Genomic DNA, 18,302 nt, shown 5'->3' with positions numbered 1-18,302 from the left:
GAAACTATTGGTAAAGGTTCTGAGACAGGATTAATTTTCACTTGGTGCGATAGGATTAAGGATGTTCAGCATTGCTTTGTTAACAGAAAGCTCTGTCTGACTAGAGTCATAGACTTAGAGGCATACAGTTCAAATACAGGATTTCATACAATTCACCCATGCTCTCACCCAAAATGCCTATTCAAGCTGGTCCCATTTATGTTTGGCCCAATATACCTTGAAACCAGTATAAATTAACCTGGGTCCGTGAACTTGGATAGGAATAAATTTACATCTTTATTTTTACTAACCTCTAACTGAAATTTAGCATTTCCTTCAATGACGAATGTAGGCAATAAACCACAGTAGCATTCACAGTACCACAGGTATATTCATTTCACATTACAGTTGTTATAAATAACTCAACATATTGTATATGACAAGCTCATCATTGCTTCTAATTATTCATGCTCTTATTCAAGCTAAGCAACAACAGCCTCCATACCGATATGTCTTTAAAAATAAAATTCAATTTTAACTTGCCTATATTTTAAATGTATATTTAATTCATAAAGGACTTATATTACTATATCACATTTTGTTTTTTTGATATTTTGATAACTGTACTTCAATATAGTTGTTTTCTTTTGTAATCCTGGTTTATATATTTAAATACATTATTCTGAGAAGAGTCCATGGGCTTCATCAGACTGCCAAAGGGATCCACAGAATAAAAAAAGTTGGGAGCCACTGCTCTAAACCTTTTCTATCCATTTACCTCTCCAAGTGTCCTTTAAACATTGTAAACATCCTCAACTCCACCAATTCCTCTGGCAGCTCATTCTATGTAACCAACATCTGTATGAAAACATGCCCTTCAAGCCTGCTTTGAATCTTTCCCCTGCTACCTTAAACCTACGCCTTCTAGTTTTAGACTCCCCTATGCTGTGAAGAGGACTGACCATCCATCTTATCTACAACCCTCATGATTTTACATAACTTTATATAAAATCCTTTGTCTGCTGCAGTCCAATAGAGAATCCCAGCCTTTTGGATAGGTAACATCCTTGTGAATTTTTTGCACCTTTTCCAGTTTAATGCAAGATGACCAGAACTGTGCACAATAAAGTGTGATCTCACCAATGATTTGTACAGTTGCAACACGGCATCAGAACTCCTGTACTCAAATGCCTTCTTTACCACATTGTTTATTTGTTTTGCCATTTTCCCCCTAGATCTCTCTGCTCTGCTCCACAGTCCAGGGCTGTGCATTTACTATGCAAGTCCTGCTGTGATTTAACTTCATTTGCATTGTCCATCTTTTACCTGCCATTTCTTGGCCCACTTCTTCAGTTTATCTAGGTCTTGTTGTAATCTTATCATTCTCCATTACACCATCAGCAAACTTACTCACTATGTAAACAGCATTGATTAACTTTTCTTCATAGGTGGTAAAGTGTGTCAATGAGGGTAATCTGGTTCACAAAATCTACTTGGACTTCAGCAAAGCCTTTGACAACATCTTACAATACATGAGAGACAGTACTTGTCGAAAAGTTAAGAGCCATGGAATCGAAGATAATTTGACAATTGGTTTATTGACAGGAGGCAACAGGTTGTGGTTGAGGGTTATTTTTGAGTTTGGGAGCCTGTGTACAATGGGGAAGCATTGCTGTTTATTGTATACATTGATTATGAAGTTCACGGATGGCATGAGCATTGGTGATGTTGTGGGAGGTGAGAAGACTAGCCTTTGGTTACAGAATCAGTTGGTTGAATGGGCAAAGAGTAATAGATGAATTTTGTCCAAAACATGTGAAGCATTACAGGTAGATAGGGTAGTTAAGAAAGTGTTAGCTTTCATAAGTTGAGGGATAGAGTTTAAGAGTCACGGGGGTAATGATGCAGCTCTATAAAACTCTGGTTAGGACACACTTGGAGTACTGTGTCCAGTTCTGGTCACCTCACTATAGGAAAGATATGGAAGCATTGGAAAGGGTATAGAGGAGATTTACCAGGATGCTGCCTGGTTTAGAGAGTATGCATTATGATCAGAGATTAAGGGAGCTAGGGCTTTACTGTCTGGGGAGAAGGAGGATGAGAGGAGATGTGATAGAGGTATACAAGATATTAAGAGGAAGAGATAGAGTGGACAGCCTCTTCCTCACTGCTCACTTCAAGAGGACATGGCTTTAAGGTAAGGGGTGGAAAGTTCAAGGGGGATATTAGAGGAAGGTTTTTTACTCAGAGAGTGGTTAGTGCGTGGAATGCACTGCCTGAGTCAGTGGTGGAGGCAGATACACTAGTGAAATTTAAGAGACTACTAGACAGGTATATGGAGGAATTTAAGGGTGGGGGGTCATATGGGGGGGGGGGGCAGGGTTTAAGGGTCGGCACAACATTGTGGGCCAAATGGCCTGTACTGTGCTGCATTGTTCTTTGTTCTTTATTATACAGCAACACACACAAAATACTGGAGGAACTCAGCAGGTCAGGCAGCATCAAAGGAAATGAATAAACAGTTGAGGTTTCAGGCCGAGACCCTTCTTCGGGGCAAGTATTACATGTAAGGATTAATAAAGCTAGGGCATAGACAATGAATGGTACGATCTTAGGAAGTACTAAAGAACAGGATATATGCGTATCTGTTAAAGGATTCCTAAATGCAGAATAAGATTCAGATTTATTATCACTGACATATAGCATAAACTTTGTTGTTTTATGGCTGTAGTACTGTACAAAGACATAAAAGTCTATATATTAGGGAAATTAATAAATAAAACAAATAACACTGTAGGATTCATGGGTTCATGGCCCATTCAGACATCTGATGGTGGAGGGGAAGAAGCTGTTACTAAATTGTTGCGTATAGGTCTTCAGGCTTCTGTACCTCTTCCTTGATAGTAGTAACAAGAAGAGGGTGTGTCCCTGGATAGTGATGGATGTTGCCTTCTTGAGATACCACCCCTTGAAGATGTCCTCGATGGTGGAATGTGGGCTGCGCCCATGGTAATGCTGGCTGAGTGTACAAATCTCTGCAGCTTCCTGCAATCCTTGCATTGGAGGTTTCATAGAGGGCTGTGATGCATCCAGTCAGAATGCTCACCATTATACATCTGTATAAATTTGTAAGAGTTTTTGGTGACATACCAAGACACTTGGCATACTTGATTTCATTAGCTACAGATTAGGAAGGTCATGGTACAACCATAAGTTGTGCCACATCTAGACTTCTCCGTGCAGGATTGATTGCCACGCTATAGGAAGGATGCAGAAGAGATTCACAAAAATGTTGGGTGGGATGGAGCACTTGAAATATGAAGAAGACTACATAGGTTTGATTATATTCTTTTGGACAAGACAAAGTTGAAGGGTTGATCTGGTTGAAGTATGCAAAATTTTGAGGAGCATTGAAAAGACAGGTTGTGATAAACATTTTCCCTTTCCAGCCGGCTAAGACCAAGGGACATATACAAAGTAGTAGAAGACATTGAGGAACATTTTCATCAACCAAAGAGTGGTTGAAAACTGGAGCTCATACCCTGAAGGGTGCGGTAGAGTAAGTGCTCAAACAGTATTCACAGGTATTTGGAGGTGCAGCTGAAATGCCATGATATAGAAAGCCACAATGCAACAAGTGCTGGGAAGTGAGATTATATAGGCAAGTGATTGATGGCTAGCTCAGACATTATAGGTCAAGAGGCCTATTTCCTCATGCTATTACCCGAAATAAGCTGTAGAAACTTGTAAACTTAGTCAGCTCCATCATGGGCACTAGCCTCCATAGTATTCAGGACATCTTCAAGGAGTGGTGCCTCATAAAGGCAGCATCCATCATTAAAGACCCCATCACCAAGGACATGCCCTCTTCTCACTGCTACCATCAGGAAGGAAGTACAGGAGCCTGAAGACACACACTGAACAATTCAGGAATGGCTTCTTCCCCTCTGCCATCCAATTTCTGAATGGACATTGAACCTATGAACACTACCTCACTACTTTTATATTTTATTTATGCACCACTTAGTTAAATAAACTCTCTCTCTCTCTCAATACACACACACACACACACACACACACACACACACACACACACACACACACACAGTAATTCACTGTTTTTTCTGGATTTTTTCTTTATTATTATGTACTGTATTGTACTGTTGCTGCAAAAACAACAAGTTTCACAACATATACCATTGATATTAAACCTGAATCTGATTATTTTATTTATTGGGATTTAAGAATTTGTTCATCTCAGTGAATTTGGCCATTTCTTAATATCATATTGAATGAATTTAACTGGCTGAAGACTGGCAAACTTTCCATCATAATGTCACAAGCAAAGGAGTTTTCCTGATCATTGCACAATATTAAGTTTCATTTCATCTGGTTAACAAGTGAAACAGGTCACACATGTGCGTAGCAAGATCTAGACAACATTCAAGCCCGGACTGATAAATGGTAAGTAACACTTGGCTACAAAAACATCAGGTAATGAACATGGCCAACCTGGGACAGTCATCAGTTCTCCATTTAGAATTTGATGAAGGTTTGGCTTTACTCCAAGACCTTAAGACCATAAGATATAGCAGCAGAATTAGGCCATTTGGCCCATCAAGTCTGTTCCACCATTTCATCAGGGCTGATCCGTTTCCCTTTCAGCCCCAATCTCACGCCTCTTTTCACTAAGGAAGACACAAGCAATCTCCCAGATGTATGGATGGGCCAAGGACATAGGGTAACAGAGGAAATGAAACAGATTGACATTCGGAAGGAAACGGTGATGAGAAGACTGATGGGACTGAAGGCTGACAAATCCCCAGGTCCAGATGGTCTACACCCTAGGGTACTAAAGGAGGTGGCCCTGGAAATTGCGGATGCATTGGTAATCATTTTCCAATGTTCCTTAGAGTCAGGATCAGTTCCTGAGGATTGAAGAATGGCTAATGTTATCCCACTTTTTAAGAAAGGAGGGAGGGAGAAAACAGAGAACTATCGACCTGTCAGCCTGACATCGGTGGTGGGAAAGATGCTAGAGTCCATTATTAAGGATGAAATAGTGGCATATCTAGATAGCAGTGATAGGATTGGGCCGAGCCAGCATGGATTTACCAAGGGTAAATCATGCTTGACTAATCTGTTGAAGTTTTTCGAGGATGTAACCAGGAAGTTAGATGGGGGAGATCCAGTGGATGTAGTGTACCTCGATTTTCAGAAGGCATTTGATAAGGTCCCACAGAGAAGATTGGTGGGTAAAATCAAAGCTCAGGGCATTGGGGGGAGGGCATTGACATGGATAGAAAACTGGTTGGCAGGTAGAAAACAAAGGGTAGCGGTGAATGGGTGTTTCTCGGAATGGCAGGTGGTGACTAGTGGGGTGCCACAGGGCTCGGTATTGGGACCACAGCTGTTTACCATTTATGTTAACGATTTGGATGAAGGCATAGAAAATAACATCAGCAAATTTGCTGATGATACTAAGCTGGGTGGCAGTGTGACATGTGATGAGGATGTTAGGAGAATTCAGGGTGACTTGGATAGGCTGGGTGAGTGGGCAGATACTTGGCAGATGGCGTTTAATGTGAATAAGTGTGAGGTTATCCACTTTGAGAGTAAGAACAGGAAGGCAGATTATTATCTAAACAGTACAGAGTTGGGTAAGGGAGTAATACAAAGAGATCTCGGAGTCCTTGTTCATCAGTCACTGAAGGTGAATGAGCAAGTGCAGCAGGCAGTGAAGAAGGCTAATGGAATGTTGGCCTTTATTACAAAGGGAATTGAGTACAAGAGCAAGGAAATCCTCTTGCATTTGTACAGAGCCCTGGTGAGACCACACCTGGAGTATTGTGTACAGTTTTGGTCTCCAGGGTTAAGGAAGGACATCCTGGCTGTAGAGGAAGTGCAGCGTAGATTCACGAGGTTAATTCCTGGGATGTCTGGACTGTCTTACGCAGAGAGGTTAGAGAGACTGGGCTTGTACACGCTGGAATTAAGGAGATTGAGAGGGGACCTGATTGAAACATATAAGATTATTAAGGGATTGGACAAGATAGAGGCAGGAAATATGTTCCAGATGCTGGGAGAGTCCAGTACCAGAGGGCATGGTTTGAGAATAAGGGGTAGGTCATTTAGGACAGAGTTAAGGAAAAACTTCTTCTCCCAGAGAGTTGTGGGGGTCTGGAATGCACTGCCTCGGAAGGTAGTGGAGGCCAATTCTCTGGATGCTTTCAAGAAGGAGCTAGATAGGTATCTTATGGATAGGGGAATTAAGGGATATGGGGACAAGGCAGGAACCAGGTATTGATAGGAATTGATCAGCCATGATCTCAAAATGGCGGTGCAGGCTCAAAGGGCCGAATGGTCTACTTCTGCACCTATTGTCTATTGCCTTCTCCCCATACCCCTTCATTCCCCTCATCCCCTGAATTCCAGTGAGTACAGGCCCAAAGACATCAAATGCTCCTCATATGACAAGCTCTTCAATCCTGGAATCATTTTCGTGAACCTCCTTTGAACCCTCTCTTTCTTCAATAACAGGCTCAAAACTACTCACAATACTCCAAATGAGGCGTCAATAGTGCCTGAGAAAGCCTTAACACCACATGTTTATTTTTATATTCTAATCCTCTCAAAATGAATGCTAATGTTGCATTTGCCTTCCTCGCTCAACCTGCAAATTAACCTTCAGGGAACCCTGTACAAGGACTCCCAAGTCTCTTTGCACCTCAGATTGTTGCATTTTCTCTCTATTTAAAAAATAGTCTATGCTTTTATTTCTTCTGCCACAGAGTGTGACCATACACTTCCTGACACTGTATTGCATCTGGCACTTCTTTGCCCATTCTCCTAATTTGTTTGTCCTTCTGCAGTCTCACTGTTTCATCAACACTACTTGCCTGTCCACCTATAACTGAATTGTCTACAAACTTGGCACAGAGCCATCAATTCCGTCATCCAAATCATTGACATATAACATAAATGAAGTGGTCCCAATACCAGCCCCTGCAGAACACCACTAGTCACTGGCAGCCAACCAGAACAGCCCCCTTCATTCCGATACTCTGCCTCCTGCTTGTCAGGCAATCTTCTATCCATGCTAGTACCTTTCCTGTTATACCATGGTCTCTTATCTTCTTAAGCAGCCTCATGTGCAGCACCTTGTCAAGGGCTTTCTGAAAATCCAAGTAAACAACATTCCAATCAATTTGTTACACGGTGCATTCAGGTAGTACAAGGTAAGACAATAGCAGAATGCAGTATAAAGTGCACCAGCTACAGAGGAAGTGCAGAGCAGATAACAATACCTTTTTACTGTCCTCTCATCCGGTCGGCACTACAGGAGCCTCTGCTCCCACACCAGCAGGCTCAGGAAGAACTTATTCCCTGAGGCCGTGACCCTGCTGAACCTCACATCACAGCGCTAAGCAGAATTGCACCCATATTGTACTGTCTCGGTACTTTTATATTTGTGTGCTGTAGCACTTACTTTTTATTCGCAGTTGTTTTGTAAATAACACCATTCTTTGCATTTCTGGTTAGATGCTAACTGCATTTCATTTGGCTTTGTATCTGTACTCAGCACAATGACAATGAAGTTGAATCTAATAGAATCTACTCTAATCTAATAAGGTACATGATAAGTTGTGAGGTCAAGAGTCAATCTTATCATTCTAGAGAACTATTCAATACTCTAATAACAGCATGGTAGAAGCTGCCTTGAGCCTGGTATCATGTCCTTTCAGGAAGTTATGTCTTCTGCTTGGTGGAAGAAGGGAGAAGAGAGGATGTCCAGGGTGATTCTCTTCTTGTCTTGGACCTTCAGCTCAGGGTGGAGCATAGGCTGTTAAGACCTCCTGTCTCCATCGTCCAATGCTTGGAGTTCAATGTTCCTGTAATCCGCTGTATCCGCTGTACAGGGGATTGGCCTATACAGCTTCTCCAGAGCTCTGTTGGCTGGCCTAGTTTCCACCTCTCACGACACCAGGGTGAGTGTTGTCTTTGATTATGTTGGCTGCTTTATGAGGTAGTAAGAGGTATTGACAGAGTCCATTGATGCACCATCAATAACTCTCTGAGACGTGAGGTGAGATATCGGCTTTTATTGACTGGAAGAAAGAACAAGCAGTAGTTGACCACCATACTACATCCTGGAGACTGAGGGCTGGGCTCAGGCCTCAATCGCCTTTATACCGGGGTCTGTGGAAGAAGCCACGGTCAGTGGGAGGGGCCACAGGAGCAGTCAGCAGGGGACGTGTCCAGACAGGTATATGTAGTTCATCACATTCATGGAGGGGAAACTTGTTTCCATAGTGTGCTGAACGTTGTCCGCAACTCTCTGCAGATTCTTGTGGTCACAGGTAGAGCAGTTGCTATACCAAGCTTTAACATATCGAAATAAGAAACTTTCTATGGGTCATTAATAAAGATTGGTAAGGGTCAATGGGACAAGCCAAATTTCTCTGCAGGTCATTGTATTTAACCCCATAAGCATATCACTCAACACATTTTTTAAAAAGACTCTATTTATCACATGTCACAGACAGATTAAAAAAATGTAAATTTCAATTGACCCCAGTGCTAAATATTCTGAAACACAAACTACTCCAAATGTGTGGTTTGTGGCAGATGTGGTGGGAGAAGTGGCATTGACCTGCCTGACATTTGGTGTTATTTACGTGCAGCTGAGCATACCAGGTTAAAAGTAAGATGAAACTACATAAACCACACCAAGCTGGTGCATTTTAGTACTTAAGTATTTTCTTGTTACATGTCTTCTGAAATGCCGTACCAACCCTTTCATCTCATTCCAATGAAATTGTTCACGTGGCGATCTGAATAATAGTGTAAAAGTCACTGAACTTCCGGCTTGTTAAGTACAGAGGTCAGAGCTATACACAGACATGATGAAATTTCTCAGCGCAGTGTCTCAGTGGTGTTGGGTGGTGGGGTGGAGGTACATTTCCACTAAAGAAGTTATAAGCTGCTCTTTCCCTCTGCTAGTCTGCAGGTCACCTTTGGACAAAAGGTGTAGCACCTGCTTAGCGCCCCCCCCCCCCCCCCCGCCAATCAGGGTCACATGAAGCCACGGGAGCAGGTGGTGGATGGTCATTTGAGCACCTGGTGCAGATCACAAGTCCTGGTTATGCAACCACTGACACCAGGCAGACAATCTCTGAAGAGTATTGGGGTCACCCATCTTGTAAAGACACCGTCCAGAAGAAGGTGATTGCAAGCCACTTCTGTAGAAAAATTTGCCAAGAGCAATTGTGGTCATGGGAAGACATGGCACATAACGAACAAATGAACAAGTATCTCAGACTAAAAGACCTTCATCTCTGTCACAAATGATTCAAAACCAGACAGGATTTTTTTCTGTCAGTTACTGCCTGAACTTTAAGTCAGCAGTCAGTTGCAGTTGTAAGGTTCGTGGCTCATGATCATTGCCATACTGAAAGGTGCTGTGGCCATCAGACAGAACCCCACGAGGAACAACGTTATGTTGCAGAGGCATAGGAGGTCTTGGCGCTGGGAATTTTCAGCAGCTGTTGCTCTTTACTGAATTGATAGTTTAGTGTTACGAATTATTTAAGAAAGTTGGTTTGTCTTACCTGTGTATGAATTCTCTTCAAAGTAAGCTATTCGTTTGCTGTGGAAAATACACCAAAATTAATCAAAACAATGACACATCAAAGCAGAAACAGAAATGATGGAGGCACTCAGCATCAGTAGGGAATAAAGCAGAACTGGCAATTCAGCTCAAGGACTCTTCATCAAAACTAGACAAGTAAAAAATGTAAGTGTCAAATGCAGAAAGGGAAAAGATTGGAGAGAATAGAGGAAATTCATTACTTTATAAATGAGTCACTGGAGACAAGAGAAAAGAGTAAAGTGGCATGATTATCTGAAATTATTCAATTTAATATCAAGTTTCAAGTGTTTAAATATAATGAGACAGAAGAAGTGCTCTGTTGAGCATTATAGGAGGAATGTAGGATATCAAAAATGGTAAAAATGGGGAGGTCAGAGTGGGATTATAGTAGTGAATTAAATGGCAGGGAACTGGAAAGTAAGGATTTCCTTGCAACTCTACAGAGATATTCCACAAAAAGGTTGTCTAATCTGCATTTAGTATTTCAAGTATAGGCCCAAGCGCAATACATTAAATTGGAAGAAGGGCAAGTGAGTCACCTTTTCAGTTAAAGGACTGTTTTGAACCTTGGATACTGGAAGGGAAGACGTAAAATTGCAAGTATTGTATCTCTCTCTCTCTCGATTGCATGAGGAAGTGCCGTGACAAAGAGAGTGACTGGTGGAAATGGAAAAGTGAATCTGGAAGTTACAGAGGGAGTGCTTCCTTTGGAGTGTTAATAGAAAGATGTTGAACGCCTGAAGGTAGAACCTGTTGGAAGTGTAAGAAATTATGGAGTATGGTCCAGTGGATGTGGAAGCGCATAGAGTGGAAGGTGTTGTCTTGGAAAACCTTATCAATGTTCAGGCTGGAAGGAGTGGGAGAACAGCAGAAGTACTGGAAATAAATGAGACACAGTTGAGAATCCTATCAACTGCAACCATGGAAGATTCAAAGACAGATCTGGTTTCCCTTTCTCCTACTTTCTACCCCACCAGCCTCCATGTTCAATATGTTACCTTACTAATTTCTGTCACCTCCCAGAAATATCCTGTCCTAACTTTCCCTTTCAGCATTCCAAAAGGACTTTTTTCCTCCACAACTTCCTGGTCTACTCCATGTCCACATAGCGACTCCCTTTTCACAGTAATTTCCCATACTACTGCAGATGAATATTCGCCCTTTGACTTCTTCCTTTCATGGTCCTGGCCAAGCATACAGCCCATCCAGTCCAAATAGCAGGTTTCTTGCACCTTTTCCAATTTAACATCCTGCAAGGTGAAATATTCTCCATGCTGGAGAAGTCAAAGACAAATGGTGGACCATTTTGCTGAACACCTCCATTCAGTCTGCAGTGCAGAGCTGAGCTTCCAGTTGTCAGGCTGCTTCATTCCCACTTTGACCTCTGTGCTTGGCCTCCTACATTACTTCAACAATGATTACATTTCTGCCTCGGTACGTCAGCCAGTATAATCAATAAACCCAGCCACTCAGGACATTCCCTCTTCTCCCCTCTTCCATCAGGTAGAAGATCCAAACAGCAGAAAGCACACATCGACATGCTGAGGGACAGCTTCTATCCCTCTGTTATAAGTTATTAAATAGCTCCCTAGTACAATATAGGGAGGTGTATGGGTTGTCCAGGGAAGGGGCTTGTTGTGCCCATTCCAGGGCAGCTCACTCACCTTTGGTCCCCAATGGACACTCCACTCTCACCTGTGGCTCCAACTAGCCACTTGCATGTGACAGTGGCCACACCCCGGTACACCTCTTTGACAGGTGGACTAAACCAGGTGAGGGTAGCCAGCAGCCTCAAACCCGGTGAGTTAGGGACACACCTGTCCCAGCATGTGAACTCAGCTCTGAAGGATTGGGAAGATGAGATCTATAGTGAGGTCCAACTGCAACGCTCTGTGGAGAGCAAAGGGCATGACAAAGGCACAAAAGACATCATGGTCGTCTGCTGTAACCAAGGAAAACCCCAGTTTGTGACGTCTGCTCGTACAACTGGATCTGGACTTTGAAGGAAGAGAGTGGAAGTCTCAATACATGTAACAATAAAAATCCTATTCCATTTTCCATCTTCTTCCATCTAGGTATATTGAAGCGCTTAGGACTAAATACTGAATTTATCAGTTTTAGGTAACCACACTTTTCTCTTTATCTTTCTGGTCCTTCAACACATTTCTTTTCCCTTTTGTTTCCTATTGGTGATCTTTAAAGCAAACCATCATTATCTGTGTTATATCTACCTCCCGCTTCTCTGGAACTTAGTTACTTACATTTCCAGTTCTGTTGAGGGATCCATGACCTGAAATACCTTCTGTTTCTCCCCCTAATGATGCTGCTTGACCTGCTGAGCCTTCCAAGGTTTTCTGTTCCTGCTTTGAATTTCCAGCTTTTTCTTTTGCTCCAAGCTTCAAGCACACGTTCTATATTTTTTATGCAGGTGTTTTGAACAATTAAGCAAATTGAGGAATATTTTAGTATTTTAGTTACAAGTAGTTTAATAGCCCAGTGGTTAGTAATCTCACTTGTAAGTCAAAAGGCGTTGCATTTAGGTCCTAGTCCAAAGAATCAGATTCAGGTTTAATATCACCAGCATACGTCATGAAATTTGTTTACTTTGCGGCAGCAGTATAATACCAGTATGATAATAGAGAGAACAAAATTGTGAATTACAAAAAGGATATACTGCATATATTAGTTAAATAAGTAGCACAAAAATATAGAAATAGAAATGTAGTGACGTAGTGTTCATTGTCTATTCAGAACTCAGATTGCAGAAGGGAAGAAGCTGTTCCTGAATCATTGAGTGTGTGCCTTCAGGCTTCTGTATCTCTGTCCTGATGGTAGCAATGAGAAGAGGGCATGTCCTGGGTGATGGAGGACCTTAATGATGGAAGGTGGCTTTCTGAGGCACCCTCCTTGTAGGTGACCTGGCTAAATAGATGGTGTTAGATGAACTAGGCTCTGTTACCCAGACTGACACGTCCACTGTGAGTTAGACATATCGAATTATCAGAGGTAGTGTCCTTTACAAGGGGGTCATAAAACCAGTGCTCCTTCTGATTTGCAGCAAGGTCAAAGATCATTTGAAACTATTAGAAGTGTTCTTCCTGGTGTACTGCTGATTTGTCAGTAAAACAGGTCCCAAAATTAGCTCCCATGTTTCCTACAGTACATCAAAGACAATATTTTTTTAAATTACTTTATTGTCTATAAAGTACTAAGATTGTGAAAGGTTCGGAAATGGATTTTGAGTTTATAGAGAGTACCATAAAGTACTAAAGTTGTGGCCATGTTTCAAATTGCAGTCTTTGACTATAAAAGCAAAGAGCATCACTGCACATTTCCGTACAGGCACGATCAAGTCGGCTTATATGTGATGCCAAGGTACAGACAGCTCCGCAGTTTCCGACTTTAAGTGAAAGAATAAGTCTATACAGGTCTTTCTCCGGTTTATGAGGTGTAACTAAATCTTACATACTATAGCTGCACTGTTAACTGGAGTCACGAGAAAAATAAAACAGGGTTCATGGGGGCGGGTCGCAACCCAGAAACATTGACTATCGTCTCCATCCACAGGTGCTTCCTGAACTATTGAGATTTTCCAACATTTTCTGTTTTTAAGTCACGTTGTACATTTACAACACAAAAAAAAAGCTGAATGAAATAAAGCCTAACTTACCCGTGTCCCCGCAACTCGGGTAGATTTAGGGGAATTTTCCTCAACTTTCCTAAGGATGATAGCGGGGAGCTCATTGCGCTTTCAATACCCTGCACTCTCTGACCAGTGCCCAGACCAACCACTCACTCAGTCCCTTCCAAGACAAGTGTCCATCTTTAGACCTCACTAACCCTCCCCCACACTGCCCGCCGACAAGTCTCCAAATCTTCCCCACTTCCCCCAGACGTGGTGGTGTTAACCAGTAACCTGCCCTCCGCTAACTACCCCCTGTCCCCCTGATGACCACGAGCTCTCACTCCCCTCTTCCCCCAGCCCCGCTGACCACCTCTGCCCCAGTGCTCTGAGCCCGGCTTGGTTGCTATGCCGCCCGCCGTATTGTTGTGCCGCGTTGCTAGGAAAATCAAAATGCAAAGAGATGATTGGTTGCGCTGAACTAGATTGAATAGGCACAACGATTGGTGAAACCGAGGAGTTTTTTTCTCTCTGTGACCGGTCACATCCAATCAGGATTCGGGCACAAGAGTGATTGGTCCGATAGCACTACTGAATACACTGATTATATGACATTAAGGATTTATTCGTTTTTGCGTTGTGTTTATGCTTTTATACGTTTTTTATTAAGATCAAAGTTTATTTTTGAAATAAAAATTTGAAGAACAGGAATGAAAGTGAAAGACGCTGCAGACGATGAGAATCTGAAATAATTTTTATTTTATTTTGGAGACACAGCGCTTCCCGCCCTTCGAGCCGACCCCTGAAAACCCGATTAAACCCGAGCCTAATCACAGGACAATTTACAAAGACCTAGCGGGTACATCATTGGACTGTGGGAGGAAACCCCACACATTCCACGGGGAGGGCGTGGAGACTCTTCACTGAACTCCGAATTCCCGAGCAGCCCTGAGCTGTGACAGCCTCACGCTAACCGTTACACAAACCTGCACAGGAAACGTTGCGACATCTCAACTGTTGGACCGTTTTGAAAGAGAGAGAAACAGTTAACATTTCGGGTCCGGGACCGTGCTTCAGTTTATTTATTACATAACAGGTGTATCTGTCCAATACAAGGTCTGCCCAATCCACGCTCGGCGGCCACTTCAAGGATCGACGTGTTGTGCATTCAGAGATGCTCTTCTGCACACCACTGTAGTAATGGCTGGCTATTTGAGTTACTGTCGCCTTCTTGTTAACTTGATCTAATCTGGCCATTCACCTCTGACTCTCGTGTACGAGGCATTTTTACCCACACAACTGCCACACACTGGATGTTTTTTCTCCTGCTTGTTTTTGCACCATTGCCCGTAAACTCTAGAGACTGTTGCGCATGAACGTCCCCAGAGATCAGCACTTTCTGAGATTCTCACACCACCCTGTCTGGCACCAACAATCAAAGTCACTTAGATCACATTTCTTCCCCATTCTGATGTTTGGTCTGAACAACAGCTGAGCCTCGTGACCATGTCTGCATGCTTTTCTGCATTGAGTTGCAGCCACATGATTGGTTGACTAGTCATCTGAATTAATGAGCCCATGGGCAAGTGTACCTAATAAAATGGCCACTGAGGAATTCCCCATGTTCTCCAACTGTGTATATGTTTTCTTGTGAGTGCTACTATGTGATGTAATGCTGCTGCAAATAATATTTAAATTTTGCTTGTGTATACATATACTATTGTGAACGGTAATAAATGACTTAGACCTTTTGGTTTAAGGTGAGTGGTAAGAAGTTTTTGGGTATCAAAAGAACTTATTTCTCCTACCTTGATTCTATCCCTTCTTGCCTTGGTCACTCTCTTCCCACTTACATTCATTATTCCCAGTCTGGATTGGACAACATCCAACATCCAGCTCACTTTCGCCAAGGACACCCTGCAACGACACTAAGGCAGCCTGAGACCCTTTACTTCTTCCTTGAACAGAGGCATAACCAGTCCCCTTGTGCCACCGTTCTCCTTTGTCTGGCTAAATTTAATCGCACTGTGAACAATTTCTCCTTTCATAACAAAATAGACAAAGTTGGTGATTACTCAGGAGGTGAAGCAGCTTCTGTGGAGGAAGAAACAAAGTTAATGTTTTGGGCTGATGATCTCTAGCGTCTTTTCACCTCGATCCCTCTTTCACATCACTGACACTTCCGTTCCCTCCATTACCTCTATCTTTGCCTCAGCTGATAGACAGTGGTTGCTAACCTAAGTCCATGGATACTGGTTTCTGTGAGAACTCCATTCCATTCTCCCATTTTCTCCAGCTCTGTCTTATCCACACCGTAGCTTCTGGGGTGTTCTTCTCTCTCCTTAACCAAGATGGTTGGTTGGCATCCGTCTGTCTTGGAGGACGATGGGTGATGGTGGTGATCATCACAAGCCTGGGTGGGAGGTATGGAGATCCTGAGATGCCCAGTTGTCAGAATCCCCCTCTCAGCCTCACCAGTGTAGTCCAAAGGAAAGATTATGAAGTGATATGTTTGGTTGCAGAAGCTGCCGGAAGGATGTTCAATGATGTCCAGCCGCCTCAGGGGCTCCACTCCGGATTTGCTGTCTGGGTTTACTCCCGTAGCCTTCGTCTCTCCCGAGGCTGCCCACAAGGCAGTGGGGTCATTTGTCCATATCTGAGGGTCTGGTTCACCACCACCAGGACGTGTCCACACGCTGGTGGGCCCGTGTGCTACGTGTGCAGGGGCCAGGCCTCCTCCCCGTCTTCTGTAGTTCAGCCTCAGTCCAAAAGGAGTTCAGTTTCCATGTATCGCCAGCGAGGAGGCACGATGTGAAGCTTGCTGTTGGAGAGGCTGTGTACCGGCAGGGAGAGACTTACACATTTAGCTCCCCTTTTCACAAGACTCCTAGCCTGTAGTGGAAGCTGAAAGTGAGAGTGACAAGCACTACCCACTGCACTACCACACTGGGCGCATCACAACGACCATTTCGACACCACAAGACAGGTGACCCCAGCCATTATCAAGTCAAGTCAAGTCACTTTCATTGTCATTTCGACCATAACTGCTGGTACAGTACATAGTAAAAATGAGACAATGTTTTTCAGGACCATGGTGTTACATGACACAGTACAAAAACTAGACTGAATTACGTAAAAAACAACACAGAAAAAAACTACACTAGACTACAGACCTACCCAGGACTGCATAAAGTGCACAAAAACAGTGCAGGCATTACAATAAATAATAAACAGGACAATAGGGCAAGGTGTCAGTCCAAGTTTTGGGTATTGAGGAGTCTGATAGCTTGAGGGAAGAAACTGTTACATAGTCTGGCCGTGAGAGCCCAAATGCTTCAGAGCCTTTTCCCAGACGGCAGGAGGGAGAAGAGATTGTATGAGGGGTGCATGGGGTCTTTCATAATGCTGTTTCCTTTGCGGATGCAGCGTGTAGTGTAAATGTCCGTGATGGCGGGAAGAGAGGCCCCAATTACCGATACTCTTCAGAGATTGCCTGGCATCAGTGGTTGCATAGGCAGGGTTTGTGGTACGCACCAGCTGCTGATACAACCATCCACCACCTGCTCTTGTGGTTCACGTGACCGTGATGGTGGGGGGGAACTAAGCAGATGCTATACCTTGCCCCAAGGGTGACTTGCAGCCCAAAAGAGAAGGAGTACCATACACCTCCTTTGGTAGAGATGGATCTCCATCCCATTGCCATAGAGTATAGAAGAATGAAATTTATAAAGATTTAGCTAAATTCCTGACCTTCTTGTTTGAATTTTGATCTTGGAAGATTATATGTACAAATACACTAAAGCCTTCGTTATTTCTACCACATTCTTACACAGACTAGTGACATTGCTTACAACACCTGCCAGAGCAGTTACTGCTACATCATGCAGAACAGACAAAAGCCTTCAAGATTTATGAACATTTTAACCCTTCTGCTTCTGAACTGTTTGAAAATTGCAGAATTTCTTCCTGCATAGGTATTTCTCTATTTATATTCCCTATGTCAAATTTGGGCACGATGTTTCTAAAAGCAAATTTTGAGTCGAACTTAAAAGAATAAAAAGCTCATTTTTTTCATGGAAAAGGGCAACAGAAATTGGACAGTATACTGTAGAAAACATAGTAACATATTTATTTAGTGATAGAGTGCTGAGTAGGCCTTTACAGCCTTTTGAGCCACGCTGCCCAGCAAACCCCCAGTTTAATCCTAGCCTAATCACAGGACAATTTACAATGGCCACTAAACCTACCAACTGATAGGCCTTTGGACTGTGGGAGGATCACTATAAGTAAACCGAAACCAATTATGCACTATCCTGACATCTTATTGTTCCTTTATTTTCACCAGGAACTGGGAACTCAAGCACCATCAGTACAAGGATTTCAGGGATTCCATCTCAAGAGCCAAGATGAATAGGCAATAAATAACAGCCAATCCAACAGCAATTGTCATGCCACGGATAAATAAATAAGTTTAATACATTCAATAGCAGTTCCAGGTGTTTAGCAAGACTGCATGAATGGCAGCAACGCTTTACTACCAGATGAGCTCAATGTCTTCTATGCCCGCTTTGAAAGGGAGAACATAACTACAGTTGTGAAGATCCCTTCTGAACCCGGTGACCCCGTCATCTCTGTCTCGGAGGCTGGTGTCAGGCTGTCATTAATGAGGGTGAACCTGTGCAGGGCAGCAGGCCCTGATGGTGTACCAGGCAGGACTCTGAAAGCTTGTGCCAGCCAACTGGTGGGAGTATTCAATGACATTTTCAACCTCTCTCTGCTACAGTTGGAAGTTCCTATCTGCTTCAAAAATCCAACACTTATACCAGTGCCTAAGAAGACTAGTGTGAGCTACCTTAGTGACTATCATCCAGAGCACTCATATCTATGGTGATGAAATGCTTTGAAAGATTGGTCAAGGCTAGAATGAACTCCTGCCTCAGCAAGGACCTGGCCCTACTGCAATTTGCCTATTGGCACAATAGGTCTATGGCAGACACAATCTTAATGGCTCTTCACACGGCCTTAGATCAGCTGGACCAATACAAACAC

At 43.0% G+C, this 18,302-nt stretch overlaps 1 protein-coding gene across 3 annotated transcripts in view; it reads right to left on the bottom strand.

Annotated features, from left to right (window-relative positions):
* Positions 1-13,486, bottom strand: part of ubxn11 (UBX domain protein 11) — an 83,000-nt gene extending 69,514 nt beyond the window's left edge. For 2 of the 3 annotated variants that reach the window (XM_073034298.1, XM_073034300.1), the window contains exons 1-2: positions 13,302-13,486; positions 9,591-9,628 (exon numbers count right to left, since the gene is read on the bottom strand). In XM_073034298.1, coding sequence (XP_072890399.1) covers positions 9,591-9,628; positions 13,302-13,375 — 112 coding nt within the window. In that variant the 5' untranslated portion in view covers positions 13,376-13,486. Of the gene's footprint in view, positions 1-9,590; positions 9,629-11,892; positions 12,043-13,301 lie in introns of all 3 variants that reach the window. The other variant, XM_073034299.1, reaches the window with a different exon arrangement.
* Positions 13,487-18,302: the final 4,816 nt, after the last annotated feature.

The sequence above is a fragment of the Hemitrygon akajei genome, chromosome 32 (assembly GCF_048418815.1).
Source record: "Hemitrygon akajei chromosome 32, sHemAka1.3, whole genome shotgun sequence".
In the NCBI taxonomy this organism is placed as follows: Eukaryota; Metazoa; Chordata; class Chondrichthyes; order Myliobatiformes; family Dasyatidae; genus Hemitrygon; species Hemitrygon akajei.
The sequence above is the reverse complement of the archived record's forward strand: the minus strand, read 5'-3'. Positions and strand labels throughout refer to the sequence as shown.